At 37.8% G+C, this 17,219-nt stretch overlaps 1 protein-coding gene across 3 annotated transcripts in view; it reads right to left on the bottom strand.

Annotated features, from left to right (window-relative positions):
* The window catches only part of NPAS3 (neuronal PAS domain protein 3), a 2,415,438-nt gene that overhangs the window by 1,674,330 nt on the left and 723,889 nt on the right, over positions 1 to 17,219 (bottom strand). For all 3 annotated transcript variants that reach the window (XM_044073889.1, XM_044073888.1, XM_044073890.1), the window contains exon 2: positions 5,422 to 5,666. In XM_044073889.1, the coding sequence (XP_043929824.1) occupies positions 5,422 to 5,666 (245 nt within the window). The remainder of the gene's footprint in view (positions 1 to 5,421; positions 5,667 to 17,219) is intronic.

Here is a 17,219-nt window from a genome sequence, read left to right as displayed (position 1 = left end):
ATCCTGATCCTAGATGCCTGATAAGTTTTCCATGAGGGAACTAACACAAGTCGCATCAGGAATTAACTTATTAAAATTATGTTAATAAACAGCTCAAAATATTGCTCTTCCAGGGTATTTATAAAATTTAAAATACTGACAAATAACTTTAAGTAAAATACCCAACAAACTAATTAATAGGTTGTGCCATTTTCTCCAGATTTCTTTTTTTTTGTTTATCCATCCATCCTCCACCCCTATTTTCCATAACCATCAAGCTTTCATTTATTCCTGCTGTTCCCTTTCACATGAGGGCAGCATAGAAGAGAAGCCATAGATTTATTTATTGACATTGGATTAAATAATAATAGATATTAATTGGAGGATCAGCAGATATTGGAATGTTCATAATTCCCCACACTGTCCACAAAGCATTGTGCAAAGCGGACCACAATGAAGCCACTGCTGAAGGACGGTTCTGCACATATGTGGTCTCAGGTAGACTTCACTCTATTCCTTGGCAGCATTTCACCTTCCATATTTCTGTTAAAGGACCTGGACTTCTGGGCCTTCACTGAGACACTATTCTTGCAGCAGGTATCTGTCTACACCCTCTGAAGAATAGGCAAGCAGGTTCTGACTACTACATCCTATCTTTCCAGGGGATGTACCTCCAGTATCCCAGCAATAACTAAACCCAGGCCACCTGGGTTGTATGGAGGGCTAAAACCACTCTGTTTTGGAAGCAGCTTTGTTTTTTGGTTGTTTTACTACTTAGGAATAACTATGAGGCCAGGATCTCCTTGCTTCTGCCATGTCTCAGCCTCTTATTCAGCTTCTTAATGTCTGTCTTTGTAAATGTTACACTTAATCATCTGAGTGGAGACTACAGTAAGTTCCCCTGTGATGTGTGATTAGCAACAGGCAGTCTACTGTACTGATCACACTCATTTATAATTTGTCTAGGATTTGTAGTTTCACAGTCATAGGTAGTTACCAGTTATGTGGTCCGAGAGGCCATTGAGGAGCCTAGTGCAAATGATCAGTTTCCTCAAAGTACTGTTTGATTAAATGACTTGATCAAGATTACACAGTAGGAAAATGAAGGCTAAGGGAATCAAACCCTGAACTGCAGGAAGTAGCTTGTTAACAGCTGATAGCCTTAACTGTCTAACTACTAAATAGGTTCATAGGATGTTACTAGATACTGACCCGAGGGTCTTTACAAGCCTAGCAGTTAAATCCCAATATAATACAGGATGAGAGCTACCGTCTATGCCTAAGGTTTTCCTAGCAATGACTACCAATATCCAAGAGAGAAGCTAGGGCAATCCACAGCAGAAATTTATGGTTTCCCATCCAGTCATCCAGGCTGTGCTTAAACAAGGTCATGGAGGTGCTCTTCTTGATATGGATTGGAAGCTTATTCCAGAGGAGTGGCAACCTCTGAGAGATGTATCTGTCTCTCTAGCAGGTCCTGTTTATGTTGCAGACTAGATTGAGGTCCCTGGAATGGGTGACTGTAGTTCCATTTGACATTCAGATGTGCAGCATTTCCATTAGATTTGGGTCAGAGTTAGCCCTGTAAATTAGACATAAGTCAGCTCTGAGTAGTCTATATATACTGAGTACAGTAACAGTGACTTCAGTCTGTCTGTATAAGACGTGCTGGAGACCCTGAATTTTCTTAGTTAGAAATCTCTGAGGTCTCTCAAGTTACTACAGGTTTCTGGTATGGTACATACCAAAGGGAGCATTATATTCAATAATAGGCCTGATGAGGGATGAGTACAGGGGAGTTATAACCTCTTTTGCTCTTGAGGCAATGCCTTTGCTAATCAGGTGAGTGATTTAGAATGCCTTCCTCACCACTACAGACACGTGGTGGTCAAAGTTGAGGTTACAGTCAACTTGTGTTGCCAGGTCTCTCACTACTGAATTGGTACTTAGTTTGTTTATTTTATAATCAGCAGAGCCATTGTTTTAACGGAAGGGTACAAAAATAATACAAACCGCAAAAGACTTGAAGTTATAGCTAAATAGTCTGGCAGTTAGTGCAGAACACTGGGCACGTAAAACAGAAGTATTTACACTAAAGTACTACAATTTAGTTTTCCTACTTTCTGTAGTAATTTTCATGTAATTTTTGGTTCTTCTTCACGTCAAACACATTTTTTCATTCTTTTCTCACTTTCCTTTCCTTTCCAACTGCCATTTTGATGTTACATAATATAATTTATCTAAGACTGTGTATTTTGTGTTATTGAAATTTATACGCATGCAGAATCTAACATTGTAATTTATTTTTTCCTTACTGTGGCTCTGAATTTAAAAGGTAATTTAGGTTCATATGATGATTGTTCAATATTGTGTATTTTATCAGACTGGGCCAAATAGGTGTGTAGTTTATTACTGTACCAGATACTCAGGTCTGCTTTCTTAGTTCAATGTATTCATTTTTTATATTCCTTGTTTAAGTATATCTATCCTCTTCTATCTATGCGTGATTATCCTGATTAATGTGTATGTAATGCATATTTTACACCTTCTACTGTGCAAAAGGCATACATTTTGCTTGTGACATAAATAGGACATGTTGAAGAGACAGATATGTTTCTCAGATAATTCTCAGTCTCTGGAACAGGCTCCTCATCCATGTGAAGCAGAATTCCTCCCTATCCCTATTTAAGTGCAACTTGGACCATTGGGTGGGTAATTAGAAATTCACTCCTGTTCTAGAGCCTATCTCTCTAATATACAGAGACAGTCAGTAAATCACCCCCTATATGAATAAAATTTGTGGGTCACATTTGGATTGCATGGCTAGGTATATAAGAGCCCTAGTGGTCATTAGCCTAATATATACCTATGAACCAATGTAAGTATGACACAGGATGTTATAGTAACTGCTACAAAAGTCAGCAAAAGTCCACACAATGTAACAATACACCAATAAATCCGTCCGCTGTGCTGGGTACCAAAATTCACCAAAGCAACAAGGTAGTCAATAGAACTCTCCTTTATTTAACAAACAAAACCTTTTTTAACCCATGTTGGGTGGGTTAAAAAAGATTTCATTTGTTAAATAAAGGAGAGTTCTATTGACTACCTTGTTGCTTTAGTGAATTTTGGCACCCAGCACAGCAGACGGACTTATTGGTGTATTGTTATAGGATGTTATAGTGAAAGATCAATGCCTAGATTGTTCAAAATTAATTCCAAGGTATTCCCTTCAGCTGTTCATAGCTAAATTACTCATGTTATGTCACCAATTATAATAATCAATTTTCTTATGTTTCATATATTTCATACAACACAAATAAATATCTAGCTTCAGTAACACTGCTTCCTTGGCCTGTAATTACCTATTAACAGGTAGATGATGTCATTAGAAACTTACTTATGCACAGCAGTTTGTACCATGTTAAATGGTGCTAAATCAACAATCTAGGTGGGAGCTTTGGATGTTGTTTTTCATCTGCAGAGATACTCATAATCTACTGCCCCCGCTTCTACTTCTCTCAAACAGATTACTATCCTTCAGTGTTTGCCACAAACACTGCTGGAGAACTGGTTTTCTATTTCTGCACCTATTTTGGTGTTTAATGTATTCTGCACACATGACAAATTGTCCAGTTTCTTTTGTCAACAATAAACATACTGAAGCTGAAGAGAATGGATGCACATTTTAAACTGTATCTACTAAATGGTCATAATGCTTTTATTAAAAAATTACTTTGTATGGTACCTGCATTCAGTCTCACCCCATGTATTCTATAACGAAGACCTCTCCTTCTAAAATGATGATCCATTTCATGTTTTGTTGTCTTTATCTGAACATAATTCAGTACAATCCTTTTCAGGTGTCATACACTCTATACTCCTTTCGTGTCAGAATTTTATAACTACATTTTAGTCTATGACCTGTCATACCAGTGCTTTTCTGAAATGTTAAAAGTGGAACACTAACATTTTGATGTCAACAAGGAAATGCATACGAAATCTTTATTCTCATGTATCCCACCAGGTGGGCACTTCACCTGCCTGAGATAAGTTCAACATATCCCAATCTCGCAGCTATTCAAAAAAGTTATAAACTATATCAGCTACTTATAAGTGGACTGAAAGTAAAAAAAGTTTTCTCAATCCCTCGACATGCTGGCATCACAAAAATGCAATAATGGGAGGAATTTTATTTTTTGCAACTCCTTTCAACACAGCTCAGTGTACCAAAGCTCACAAATTCAGGAATTAATTGTAAACAATGTAGAGCAGGTAAATACATGAACCCTCCTCAAAACAGCCACTGTTGTCGTTTTAAGCCTTGTACTTATACCTTACTTATACAGACCAACTCCAAGACTGCACATACTGGTGAACAGAGTATATTTTATAAGCAGCCATGTTTGCCTTATCTTGGAATATTGTAGAGTACATAGCATATCTAAAAAAGTCCATCTCCCATTTAGACATTAAAAGACACTGCAAATTTAACAGAGAGAGAAACCATAAAACACTCTGGGTAAAATAAGCTGTGACTAAAAAGGACATAAAGAGCTCAAGTAACCCATAATTTTCATGCTGTTGATATTTCTAATTCTGGACATGTTTGGATCCACAATGAAGCTTTTTAAAAAAAATATATACATAAAAGCATCTTTTTCATGACAAGGACTGTAAAATGATTTCCACAAAAACAAAATAGTGCAAAACACTGCATGTAGCCTTAGAAAACCTGAATAAAGTACCATACAACATTTCTTCAGATAAACAGCATTTGAATTGTAAATGAACACAGATTGCTGATATCCTATAAAATGGATAGCAACAGCTAAAGTTAACACTAAGCCTGTCAATATATTTATCTTGTAGCTTGCAGAACTCACATGATTTTGACTAGTACCATGCCTCAGAATTATTAGCAAACTTTTTTTATTACTATATGAATGGATGACAAGTAAGCTTTATAAAGTCACCATATCAAATCAAAGCTGTGGTAGGAAATCATGATGTCATCATTTACCCATGTCACAGCTTCTATTACTGTATTCTTAAATAGTGCATAAAATTCTATTCTTAAACTGGATTAAGGAATCAGTATTGATAAAGTGCCACATGAGGCTTAAAATCAACTCCTTTTCTCAAGAAAACCTTCTATTAGGCTTAGTAAATGACCTTTCACAACATCTGATTTCAAAAGATGGCATTTTTTATATAAAAGTAAAAATGATGTACCATAGACATGACACACTGTTTAGAATGTACAAAATCAATTGTACATCATTCTCAAGGTGTAACGATGGAAGATATTAGAGAGGTTCAGCAGGCACATAAAGAGAAACGAAAGCACTACCTGAAGAACAAAAGAATGGGTACCTGTCTACAGGTTATAAAGCAGAGCTTACATGCTTTGAAAACCTCTCGTATTCAAGTGACTGTTACCTTTAACAGATGTATTGGGTGGAGGACCTTCCATCCTTAAATTCCATGGAGGATCCCCTTGATTTGCAAAGTCTCTCATTTTCAGGTAGCTTATGGTAAGACGGATAATTGATGCTTTATCGAGCTGGCTGGTGATAGCAGCAGGCAGTGGCAACAGTTTGGCCAGCTCATAAAATTCAAAATTTTCTTTTCCCCTTCGAGAACGGGCAGCATCTCGGGATTTTTCCTTCCTCAAGGCTTGCAAACTGAAAAAAAAATGTGCATGTTACTCTGAAATGCCTCCGAATCAACATCAATGAATGTGAATGTTCCACATACCATAAAACAAAAATGCAGTACCTACATTACAATGCTAAAATACCAATTCACTAGTTTACCTGTGAAAGTAGGTTAAGTTTTATGAACTTTTAAATGAATAAAATATAGTAAACCAGGTGGCTAAAAGCAAAGTTAATTTAATAAACAGTCAGCGCTTTCACATCAATTTGTAATGCTTCATCAGACCAAAGAAACGTATTACATCACTTCCTATATATATAAGAATCAATTAATTGTGTATTCAATTATTTAATTAAAATTTAAAGTTAACATGCAAATATAAAGCATAAAACACAATGATAAAATATAAAACTTTTAATTAAAATAAAACACACATGCCTAAATATTCACACATATTTTATCTGAGAGACCTGCCTTTCAAATAGGGCTTAATAGAGGCTCTATCACTGAGCCCCGGTGGTCTATCTGCTTGCAATTCTAAAATCCACTTTAACTCACGTTGTTCTGTTAGATTTTTTAAGTCCCCTAATCTAGGGCTTGGATGTATGCATTCTATAACCTTAAAACTAAACTCATGTATATTATAGAATAGGACAGAGTGCTTAGCTAGGGCACTTCTAGCAATATCATTATTTCAAATTGCTGCTGTGTGTTCCCTTACACGTTCCCTTAGTGACCTATTAGTCATTCCTGCATAAAATGAATTGCAGGTATTACATACAGCTAAATAAATTAAATTCTTAGTTGTACAGTTAGCTGAAACATTACATTTATATATTCTATTTGTTTTGGGATGTATGAAACTATTATCAGGGGCCAACACACTACAACTACTACAATTACCACATTTTATTAGTCCACTTGTAGTTGTTTTACCAATACATTTATTGCTAGTATGACATAACAATCTCTTTAAATTTTTTCTGTTCTTATAACTAAATTGTGGTTTATTTTTAATCACTTTATTTCTTCATCCGCTTGTCATATAAGCCAATTTTTATTTATTATTTGACGTACATATTCAACATTACTAGAATACTCCAGTCTAAGGGTTACTGTGTCTTTATCATACTTTCTACTTAGAACATTTTCTTGATCTAAAACAGCTTCAGACATATAAGGTTTGGCCCTATTATTTCTTAGCATCTGTACCTCTTGTATACCTCTCTCAATTTCTTTTTTATTGCATTCACACTCATGCAATTCCTCTTTAAAAACGTCCATGTCTGCAGCAAGCAGATAGACCACCGGGGCTCAATGACAGAGCCTCTATTAAGCCCTACTTGAAAGCCATGTCTCTCAGATAAAATATATGTGAATATTTAGGTATGCGTGCTTTATTTTAATTAAAAGTTTTACATTTTATCATTGTGTTTTATGCTTTATATTTGCATGTTAACTTTACATTTTAATTAAATAATTGAATACACAATTAATTGATTCTTATATATAGGAAGTGATGTAATATGTTTCTTTGGTCTGATGAAGCATCACAAATTGATGTGGAAGTGCTAAGCATTTATTAAATTAACTTTGCTTCTAGCCACCTTGTGTACTATATTTTATTCATTTAAATGTATATACAGTTTGTGTAGTTGAGGGAGCCGCCGTGGCATCGTTATTTGCTGTAAGTTTTATCAACGCAGATAGCTTAGCTTAATAAATATGGAAATCTACAATATAATGTGTTAACAAAACTATTAACATTCAAAACCCCCTGTCCATGTCTATATGACACTTCAGCCAAGGCAACTTTAGCCATATTTACTTTATCTCACTCATGGATGTCAAGCTAAGTGGTAATTCCCTTCAAAATATAAAACAAATTATCAATAATAAAGCCCTCGTTTAGCTATTGTGATACTCAAAATAAACATTATTCAGAGTAAATATGTATAATAGTTGGATTAAGAAACACATGTAATATATGGTTTACTATCATTTAATTAAAACGGACTTGGTCAAATGATCATATCATCGACCGATGTCTGTGAAAACACACAGTGCCAAACTCCGGAATTACCGAAATACATGTTGATTGTGACCTAGGGATGAGCTTTAACATGGGGCGAGATGGGGCGAGATTTGTACTTCGGCAACATCGGAGTTCGACATTACCAACGATCGAGGTTTGGGTTGCGCGTGAAGTGGATTTGACCGAGTCCACTTCAATGAAATGATAGTAAACTGTAAAATATATATATATATATATATATATATATATATATATATATATATATATATACACATCTATAAATATATATATATATATGTATATATATATATATATATATACATATATATCTATATATATATATATATATATATATATATATATATATATATATATATATATATATATATATATATATATATATATATATATATACACTAAGAAATGAACTTCATGACAATAAGTATAGTAAAGCACACCAACAATTCTTGTAGTGCTTTAGCACTTTTGTCTTATTTATTATCAAGACTTCTTCAGAAAGACATGTTTCATAACTGTGAGCAACCATTTTCACTTTGTTTAAATACATTAGTTCTAGCAGTCCATTTAAGTTAACAACAGTTCCTTTCCAATAGTAAAGTGTGAACAGGCAAGGTGCTGTGTGCATTTTCATTAACATTACAACTGCCGTTACATAAGGTAAATTGGTCAGACAGTAATAGCCTTGTGGTGCCATGTGCATACTAATAGGGATCATGTGCAAAAACAAAAAAAAAAAATTTAGGGGGGGGGGGGACCGGGAAAGATGAGAGTCATGCTGTAATAATTCTAATATTAACACCCAGATCGGTTCGTCCCTGTCGGGACGACCCAGAAATTAGTTGTAGTTTCTTTGCGTAACTTATGAGTCCATGCCTCCAAAGGTAAGTAAAGAAGGGCATGGACGAAGGTGGAGGAATCAGGCAGAGAGTCCTATTATGCTTGGGTATCAGTGTGTGTGTAGAGAAATGTGTGGGTATGCGATCCGAGTGGGGAGTGGGTGGAATGTGGTGTGAGGTCTTTCTGAAGAAGTCTTGATAATAAATAAGATGAAAGCGCTAAAGTACTACAATAGTTGGTGTGATTTACTATTCTTTGAATGCTGTTATTGGTTATTGTCATGAAGTTCATTTCTTAGTTAAAATTTCTTCCCTTTGTTCGTTTTTGACTGCGATTAATTTTAGCTATATATATATATATATATATATATATATATATATATATATATATATATGGATCTACTTCAGATGGTCGACATTTCAGAATGTCGAAGACCATATGGCTGAGACCATATATCAATATTCGAAATGTCGACCATGGAATAAATAAAAAAAAAAAAAACACAACAAAAACTTACCTTCACGCTGCTAGCAGGGGTGCTATGCCCCCCTGCACCCCCCCTGGAGGCTCTGCTCCTCACCTCCCCGGAACTTTAATATTCCAACTTCGAGATCGCACTACAGTGCGGAAGATGGAAATCTTTCCATTCTGCACAGTACGGAGATGTCGGTTCTGCATGGTCAACATTTTGAATGTCGATCATATGGTTTCGGCCATATGGTCTTTGACATTCTGAAATGTCGACCATGTGAAGGGGACCCATATATATAAAGTATGTTTTAGTGTGATACACATCAACTGGATTAGTACTGAATGGAAAATGATCATTTAACTTAATGAGTTTCTTAAAAAGGCAGAAGCTTCACCTGTATTTGAGATGGGGCACTACATACAGTACCTTATGGTGAGAAAGACTGCCTGCACTACTGAGTTCCTTATACAGGTAAAGCTGCAAGCCTCTGGAACTGTGGTGGAAATTTAGGATCATTCACATACAAGGTTTGTTATAATGAGAGTCATTGCCAAACTCCCATATAGATGGATCACACTGTTCTGCTTTCAAAACTAGATTTAAAATTCTGGTGGACTAGAGGCCCCACAAGCCCATCCCTCATCTTGGACAGGGTGAATGTAGTTATGATGGACAGGTGCTTTTGCACTAGACAGTTTCATACCTGCATGTCAGACCTGGCTCCCTGATAGCAATACCAGGTCTAACCAACAGGTAGCGGTGCTTCACCAGTGTACATTGACCAGACTTAGCTGCCTCACAGATTCCTCAGTTAAGTCTGGGTTATGCTTACAACAGACAGTGTGATTCATTGCCATAGTAAATGTAGCATGCTACAGACTCTTACTAGCTGCTTCCTGACATAGAGAGATTCCTTCAGTTCAATACATTGAGATATTGAACTACACATTTGCCCCATGACATCATCAAAAAGTGCCACCAGATGACACAAAATCAGGAAGTATTTGAACAGATGATCAGCATACAGTACATATAAACAAATTTTTTTTTAATTTTATAGAGCTTCCCTGATGTAACTAAAGTAAAAACTACATACTTTAGAATGAGAAAGCTCAATTTACTTGCTGCAAGCATAGCTGCACAAAAAAAAGTGGTACAAAACCTTTGCACATGATCCTTAAGGGTTGGTAAGAGAAAACACCACACTGTTAGGGTGCTTAAGAAAGTCAGAGGATTTAACTATGTGGAGTCAGTTGTACTGCAATTCAGTGAGGTATCCATGTTGTAGGATGACTGTACATAGATGATGACCAGCGTTTTACTGATGCTGCTGGGAATAACGATGTCTACTTTAAGTTCAGATGGTTTGTAGGTGGCTGACCACAGCAGTGTCCTCAATAAAGAAAAACAATTATTATTTTCTTTTCACGTCTGTTTTGGTGGCTGTGGTGGTTTGGTAGAGGCAGATGAGAAATAATGATAGTCTTTTATTCAGATTATGCAGTTTTACAAGTTTTATTGAAGAGACTAGCATAGGTAAACATGGTGCAGTTGCTGCTTAAAACTTTGGTTTTATATTTTCTTAGTATCAATTTATTATTTTCTGCAAAATATCTTCCAGGGAAGTTTTATTATGTGGCCGATATTTTATCTCGTCTTCAGTTTTACAGGTGTTGGGAGTAGGCACCAGTTGTAGAAAAGCTCCTGACAGATGTGCATGTATTGGGAGCTGGCACCAGATACAGAAGAGATCCTGAAAGATGTTCAGGTGTTGGGAGCAGGTACCAGATGTAAAAGAGCTCCTGACAGATGTGCAGGTGTTGGGAGTGGTTGCCAGATGTAGAAGAGCGCCTCACAGATGTCCAGGTGTTGGGAGTGGCCACCAGATGTAGAAGAACTCCTGACAGATGTACAGGTGTTGGGAGCTTGCACCAGATGTAAAAGAGCTCCTGAAAGATGTGCAGGTGTTGGGGGCAGGCACCAGATGTAGAAGACCTCCTGACAGATGTGCAGGGGTTGGGAGTGGGCACCAGATGTAAAAGAGCTCCTGACAGATGAAAGAGCTCCTGACAGATATGCAGGTGTTGGGAGTGGGCCCCAGATGTAGAAGAGCTCCTGACAGATGTGCAGGTGTTGGCAATGGGCACCAGATGTAGAAGAGCTCAGCTCCTAACAGATGTGCCAAAGGCAAGATATAGTTGGTTTGGGTGGTGTAGCAGTCATGGGCCAAGGCTACTAAGAAAGCATATAAATTTGGTTTGTGGCCTTTTGGTGTTTTTGTGAGTCATTCACCAGATGAGGGAAGAGTTTGGTCACAAAGATTGGTGGCACATTATGTAATGAGCAGGTAAGGGTTGGGGGTTTCCATACATTCAATCAGAGTTCACATAGCAGGATTGTTTGCTATTGTTGGATGGACAGATATAATGAAGCACTAGACGATTATGAGAACATTGAAGGATTAGGAGAAAGTCAAATCACATATGTTGTTGTCAACTTTGTTAGCATTTTTGTATGAAGGGGGGGTATAGAATTAGAGAATTGCCTGGACTTCTTAAATGGGCTGTTTTGTGTATTACTGAGGAGGCAGTTATGTTATGGTTAGATAAGGCCAAGTCAGACCAGGATGGTAAGGTTCGGCAGGTAGAGAGACATAGGAAGATTTTCTGATGTCCACTGAGAAGGGCTGGGGCATGGATGAGATTGTACAAGGGGAATGAGAATACTGTAGTTTTTTTTTTTTTTTTCAGATAGGACACCAGTTCAGCATAGACAATTTGATGTGATTTTAAACAAATTGTTTTAAGATGTGTGGGGTTGTACAGGGCAGATGTTACATTAATTTTGGATCAGTAGGGCATGAGATTTGGCAAGTGAAGGCAAATCAACTAAATTTATTAAAAGATAGTGCAGGAGGGCATCTAAAACTTTAAGTAACTATATTAGATAGTGGGGTTATAATGACTGTTAAGGTATTTTATTTATTTATTTATTTTATTTACATTTGTTGACCGGGAGTGTCCAACTGGATGTAGGTCCATTTTCAGCGGAGGCCCGTAGAGAAAAGCTCCACAGTTAAAATAAACAGACAGTAGTTAAATTGGATTACATAGCGATTAACAATTTAACATAGCAATTAATTACAAACATATTTACAGATGAAGAACATAGTACATCAGTAGACAACTAGAATCTTTATCTGCGAAGTACATAACAAACATTAACAAATGTTACAATAAGAAGTTCCTGCTGTATAATAAGTACTAGGCTTATGAGCATCTGAGCTTGCTATAATCAAGGTAGTTAGTGGGGTGGAAAGAAAGGTAGTGGTTGGATGGGGTGGGTGATATTAGAGTGGGAGTTGCAAGGGCATAGCCAGCATGTTTTTAGGTCACTTTTAGTAAAGTTTTGAAGTGGGTGCATGATGGTATGGAGGTAATTGCAGGTGGGAAGGAGTTCCATAATTTGGCCATTGCGTAAGAGAATAGTGCTTCATCAGCAGAGTTATTGGCTTTAGTGATCTGCAAGTGATTTTTGTTGCTGGATCTTAGTGGTCTGGTAGTGCATTAGGATTGGAGTAGATTCTGGAGGGATGGGACATTTAGTGGACGGTTTACTAGTTTGTGGGCGAGTGAGAGTTGATACCATTGAAGGAGGAGAGGGAGTTCAAGCCAGCCCAGTTCAGCAAGTGAGAGACAGTGGTGACTATGGTAGGATGCCCCTGTGACGAATTTGGCAATTTTGTTGTAGCAGGTCTCTAGCTTGTTTAGATCACATTGCCTTAGGTTGGTATATATTGGAGAGGCATAAAGTAGGGTTAAGATAAGGTGGGAATATGCTATTGAAATCTTTGCTGCTTTGGTGAGAAGTTACTTATTTCTGTATAACGCTCCTAGTTTTTTGTGGACTTTTTTTATGGTCATGGATATGTGAATGTCAAATTTTAGTTTATTGTCTATTTCCACTCCTAGCAATTTGGTGTGTTCAGTTGGGTATATAGTGTTGTTGTCTTTTGCCGTGATGTTAAAGTGAGAGTTGTTTTGAGTATGTTTGGTGGGTTGGAAGATGAGTAGTTTAGTTTTGTTTGGGTTGAGTATTAATTGGGCATCGGATAATCAAGTTTCAACAGAGGAAAAGGCTTCCTGTGTGACGGTTTGCAGTTTGGGTAAGGAATGGGCTGAGCAGATGATGGTTGAGTCATCTGCGTATTGCATGAGTGTGCCATGTTTGGCGGCAGAGGCTAGATTATTGGTGAAAACAGAGAAGAGTAGGGGTCCCAGGATGTATCCTTGGGGAACCCCTATGGAGACAGGTAGTTAAGGAGATATGTCATTCTGCCATACAACGGATTGTTGGTGGTCAGACAGGTAACTCTGAAAACAGTTGGTGACTGATTGAGAGAAGGATAGGTTACTGAGAACAGAGATGAGTTGTTTGTGTGGGACCATGTCAAATGCTTTATATAGGTCTAAGAAACTAGCAGAGGAGAGATAGCCATTGTTTTTATGCTGAAGGATAGTGTTAGTAAAGGAGAGTAAGGCCGTGGTGGTGCTATGGTTTGGTTGAAAACCATGCTGAGTATTGGAAAGGAAGTTGATAGTAAGGAGGTAGTCTGAGACCTGAGAGTGTATGCATCTCTCTAGTATTTTGGAGAGTGGAGAGAGAATAGCTATTAGGCAGTAATTGGTTAGTTCTGTGGAGGGGCCACCTTTGTGGAGGGGAATTATATGTGATACTTTCCACAGTGTGGGAATGTAACTTTCTGACAGAGATCAGTTAATCAAGATGGATACTGGGTAGGCCAGAGCATCAGCTGCGATTTGTAGGTATTCACTTGGGAGGTTGTCTCCTGCTAATTTGGTGGGCTTAAGTTTAGTTAAGAGTTTTTTTATGTTGGATGTAGGTAGAGGAGAAAAAGAGAAGGCAGTGGGGAGATCACTAGTTGAAGGTGTGGGTTGGAGGGGAGGGGGGTTGTGTTGTTTAGCTACTGATAGTATGGTTTGTGTGAGGTGTGTGTTGAATGAGGTAGCAATATTTTCAGAGGAGTGAGGGATGTTAGGAGGAGGGGTACTGACTTTACCTGGGTGGAGGATGGAGTTTATGGAGCACCAGAATTGTTTGGGGCTGTGTTGGGAGGAGTCTAGGGCAGACTGGTAGTATTGGAATTTGTCCTGTTTTATTAGCTTTTTGACTCTATTGTGTAGTTCTAGAAATTTCTGTCTAGTTGAGGGGGTTTTGGTTTTGCGCCAGTGCTCCCAGGCCTTATCCTTGTTTTTCATTTCTGACTTAGTGGTTTTCTGTAGCCATGGGGAGGATTGTGCTTTGGTTCTGGAAAGTCTTATGAGTGCATGGTAATTAAGGATGCTCAGGAAGGTAGTATTAAAAAATTCAACTGCGTCATCAAAACTGAGGTACTCTAGAGGATGCCAGTTGCATTCTTTGAGGGATGAGATGAATGTGAGTGGGTTAAAGTTTAGTTTTTTACATATTTAACGGTAGATGACAGGTTTAGCTTGGTATAGGTATTTTTTGAGTAGGAATGTTGGGGAGTGATCACTGAGGCTATCTGATAAGCAGCCTGTTATATATGACTGGGGGCTCTTACTGACTATTATCCAATCCAGGGTAGTGTGCTTGCTGGAGTTTTTATTTATCCTAGTTGGCGACTGGACTAGTTGGGTGAAGCCATGAAGGTGTACATGATGGGTTGGATGGTTGCCAGAACAGGATTGCCAGTCAATATTGAAATCACCTAAAATGATAGTTTCTGGGGGAGATGGTGGGTAGAGCAGCTGAGGAGGTTCTCTAGTGGAGGGATGTTTTGGCCAGGTGGGAAGTAGCATCCAATTATGTTGATGGTTTTGTTTTAGTTGTTAAATTTGGTAAGTGGTCTTTGTTTACTGAGTAAGCTTGTTATTCTTCATTTGCTTTCAGAATTCCAGAAAATCCAGGTAATGAGGCACTCGTGTATTTGGGGCTGCTAAGAGGTCAGTTGTAAGACCACGTGGCAATTGCCTGGGACTTGATGCAAATAGATGAGTGGTCATTTGGAATGGAGTTTGATGTATGGTAAGGTATCAGCTGATATCCATGATGGAGGAGATTTGAACAACAGTAGACTCTGTTAAGCTGATTATTGTGCACTTGGGGGGGGGGGGATGTAGGAAAAGTGCATAAACTTTTGTCTTCAATCATTGGAGAATTGCTGACTTTGCAACAAAGATTTCTGATGAGTATTATAGTCTGGTCTGCTATTATACCAAGACCAAGGGTTGTTTTGGAAAGGGGCATTGAGCATTTCAGCTATAGAAGTGATGAGAAAATGCATTAATCACAGGGTGGCTATGGCAGCCATGCTCTTAGGATTTTTGGTGATCCTGATGAGGAACTTTGTGGAGAGGAATCAAATTTGGTATAGCGGAAATTTTGTTGGTAGGAAAGGGTAAGCAGGCTGACTAGTGGACAATTTTGATCAAGTAATTCACCTTCTTTTTCAGTGGCATTTGCCACTTTTCAGAGATAGGAGGGAGCAGTGTTAGACACGTCTCCTTCCACTTGATGGTGGTCGTTTTAATAAATAGTTAGGGATACTGCTGGAATCTTTATGATTCGGCATAACATAAACATGTTGTATTGATGGTATTTTGAAACTGAACCATAATTATCAAATATTAGTTATTTTATGAATAAATTCATATAAGTCGTGCAATGGTCTGTTAATTAATACACTGGTCACATAGCATATTTGGAGTGGTTGTTGTATCCGGGAGGGGTTCTTTGATAAGGAGTGTTTACCTAGGGCAGATGTTCTTATCCACGGGTGCTGGCCTGGGAGGTTTTAGGCTGGTGTTGGCTCAGGTGAAATCTAGGAATGAATTAATGTAGATTTGAAATCTGTCGGGTGGGGGAATGGGAGAATTTAAGGTTTGGAGGCGGTAGGATTTGTCCTCTTTGGAGCGGGCTTTTGTAACCTACCTTCCCACCCTTGATGACAAAGTTCAAATGATGAACCCAGCTAGTTTGGTCAAGTGGTTTCTCTCTCTATATCTTTTCAGTGACATTTGGCATATTTCATTAGTAGAACAGAATGATGTCACATGGCACTCCCTGGAAGTGAGAATCATGGTTTTAGTGAGCAATTACTGATGCTGCTAGGTTGTTTAGTGGTCCTGGAATGCTGCCATTTTTCCACTTGTTGTGATTCTGCTTCTGCATAATATAAATATGTTGCACTGATGCTATTTTGAAATCAAATGCTAATTATCAAATGCTACACTTACTTTATGAATACATTCAGATAAGTTGTTCATTCATCTGGCAATTAATAAGCTGGTCATGTGGCATTTTTGAAGTGGTTGTTGTGTCCAGGAGGGGTTAAAGAACAAGAAAAAGATAGCTGGTACTGAATCCTGTACAGTGAAGCACAGTTTTCACAGTGGAACGGACAGAAGATTTCAAACCAAAGTTGAGACTCCATTTCAAAATCGACTTAAATAGAGATCCAGGTCCAGCAGAAGTGGGAGCTCTGGGCTTCAGAATAGGCCAAGGTTTTACAAAGGGAGATATGATAACAGTGGTGCACAGGAATGCAGTCATATCAAAAATACAATTACATGTCTATGTCTAACTAATGTATAGATTTAAACAAGTGAAAAAAAACAATGATTCCTAGAACTTGTGGTTTTGAAAGGTGCCAGGTGAAACCATGCAGCATTTAGGAAGTAAAATGGGACAATGGTGGAGAAAGCCAGGGAGGTATACCAACTGGAAAGGACAAAGATAAGGTAGTTAGAAAAACAAACACCTAAGCATGCACAAAGGCATCTAGCGTCATTAAAAAGGAAAATAAGTTTTTTTATACATCACAAGAAAGTAAAGCTGCATAAAAAGAGGGAATATGAAGTGACAAATGGAAGAAGTACCAGAGTGAAATGATTCAAGCATGAATGGAAGATGCATTACAAGGTGTATGTTTGAATGTGTGTGTATACATGTATGTGAATATATCTGTATGTTTTCATGTTTGCAAGTGCTTGTCTCTTCATGTATGTATGTATGAGTGTGTACGTGTGAGCATTCAAGTGTGTGTGTGTGTGTGTGTGTGTGTGTGTGTGTGTGTGTGTGTGTGTGTATACATGTATGTGAATATGTCTGTTTTCATGTGTGTAAGTGCTTGTCTGTTCATGTGTGTGTGGGTGTGTGTATATGAGTGAG

This window comes from Protopterus annectens, chromosome 6.part0 (genome assembly GCF_019279795.1).
Source record: "Protopterus annectens isolate FY-2018-M chromosome 6.part0, PAN1.0, whole genome shotgun sequence".
Taxonomy (NCBI): Eukaryota; Metazoa; Chordata; order Ceratodontiformes; family Protopteridae; genus Protopterus; species Protopterus annectens.
The sequence above is the reverse complement of the archived record's forward strand: the minus strand, read 5'-3'. Positions and strand labels throughout refer to the sequence as shown.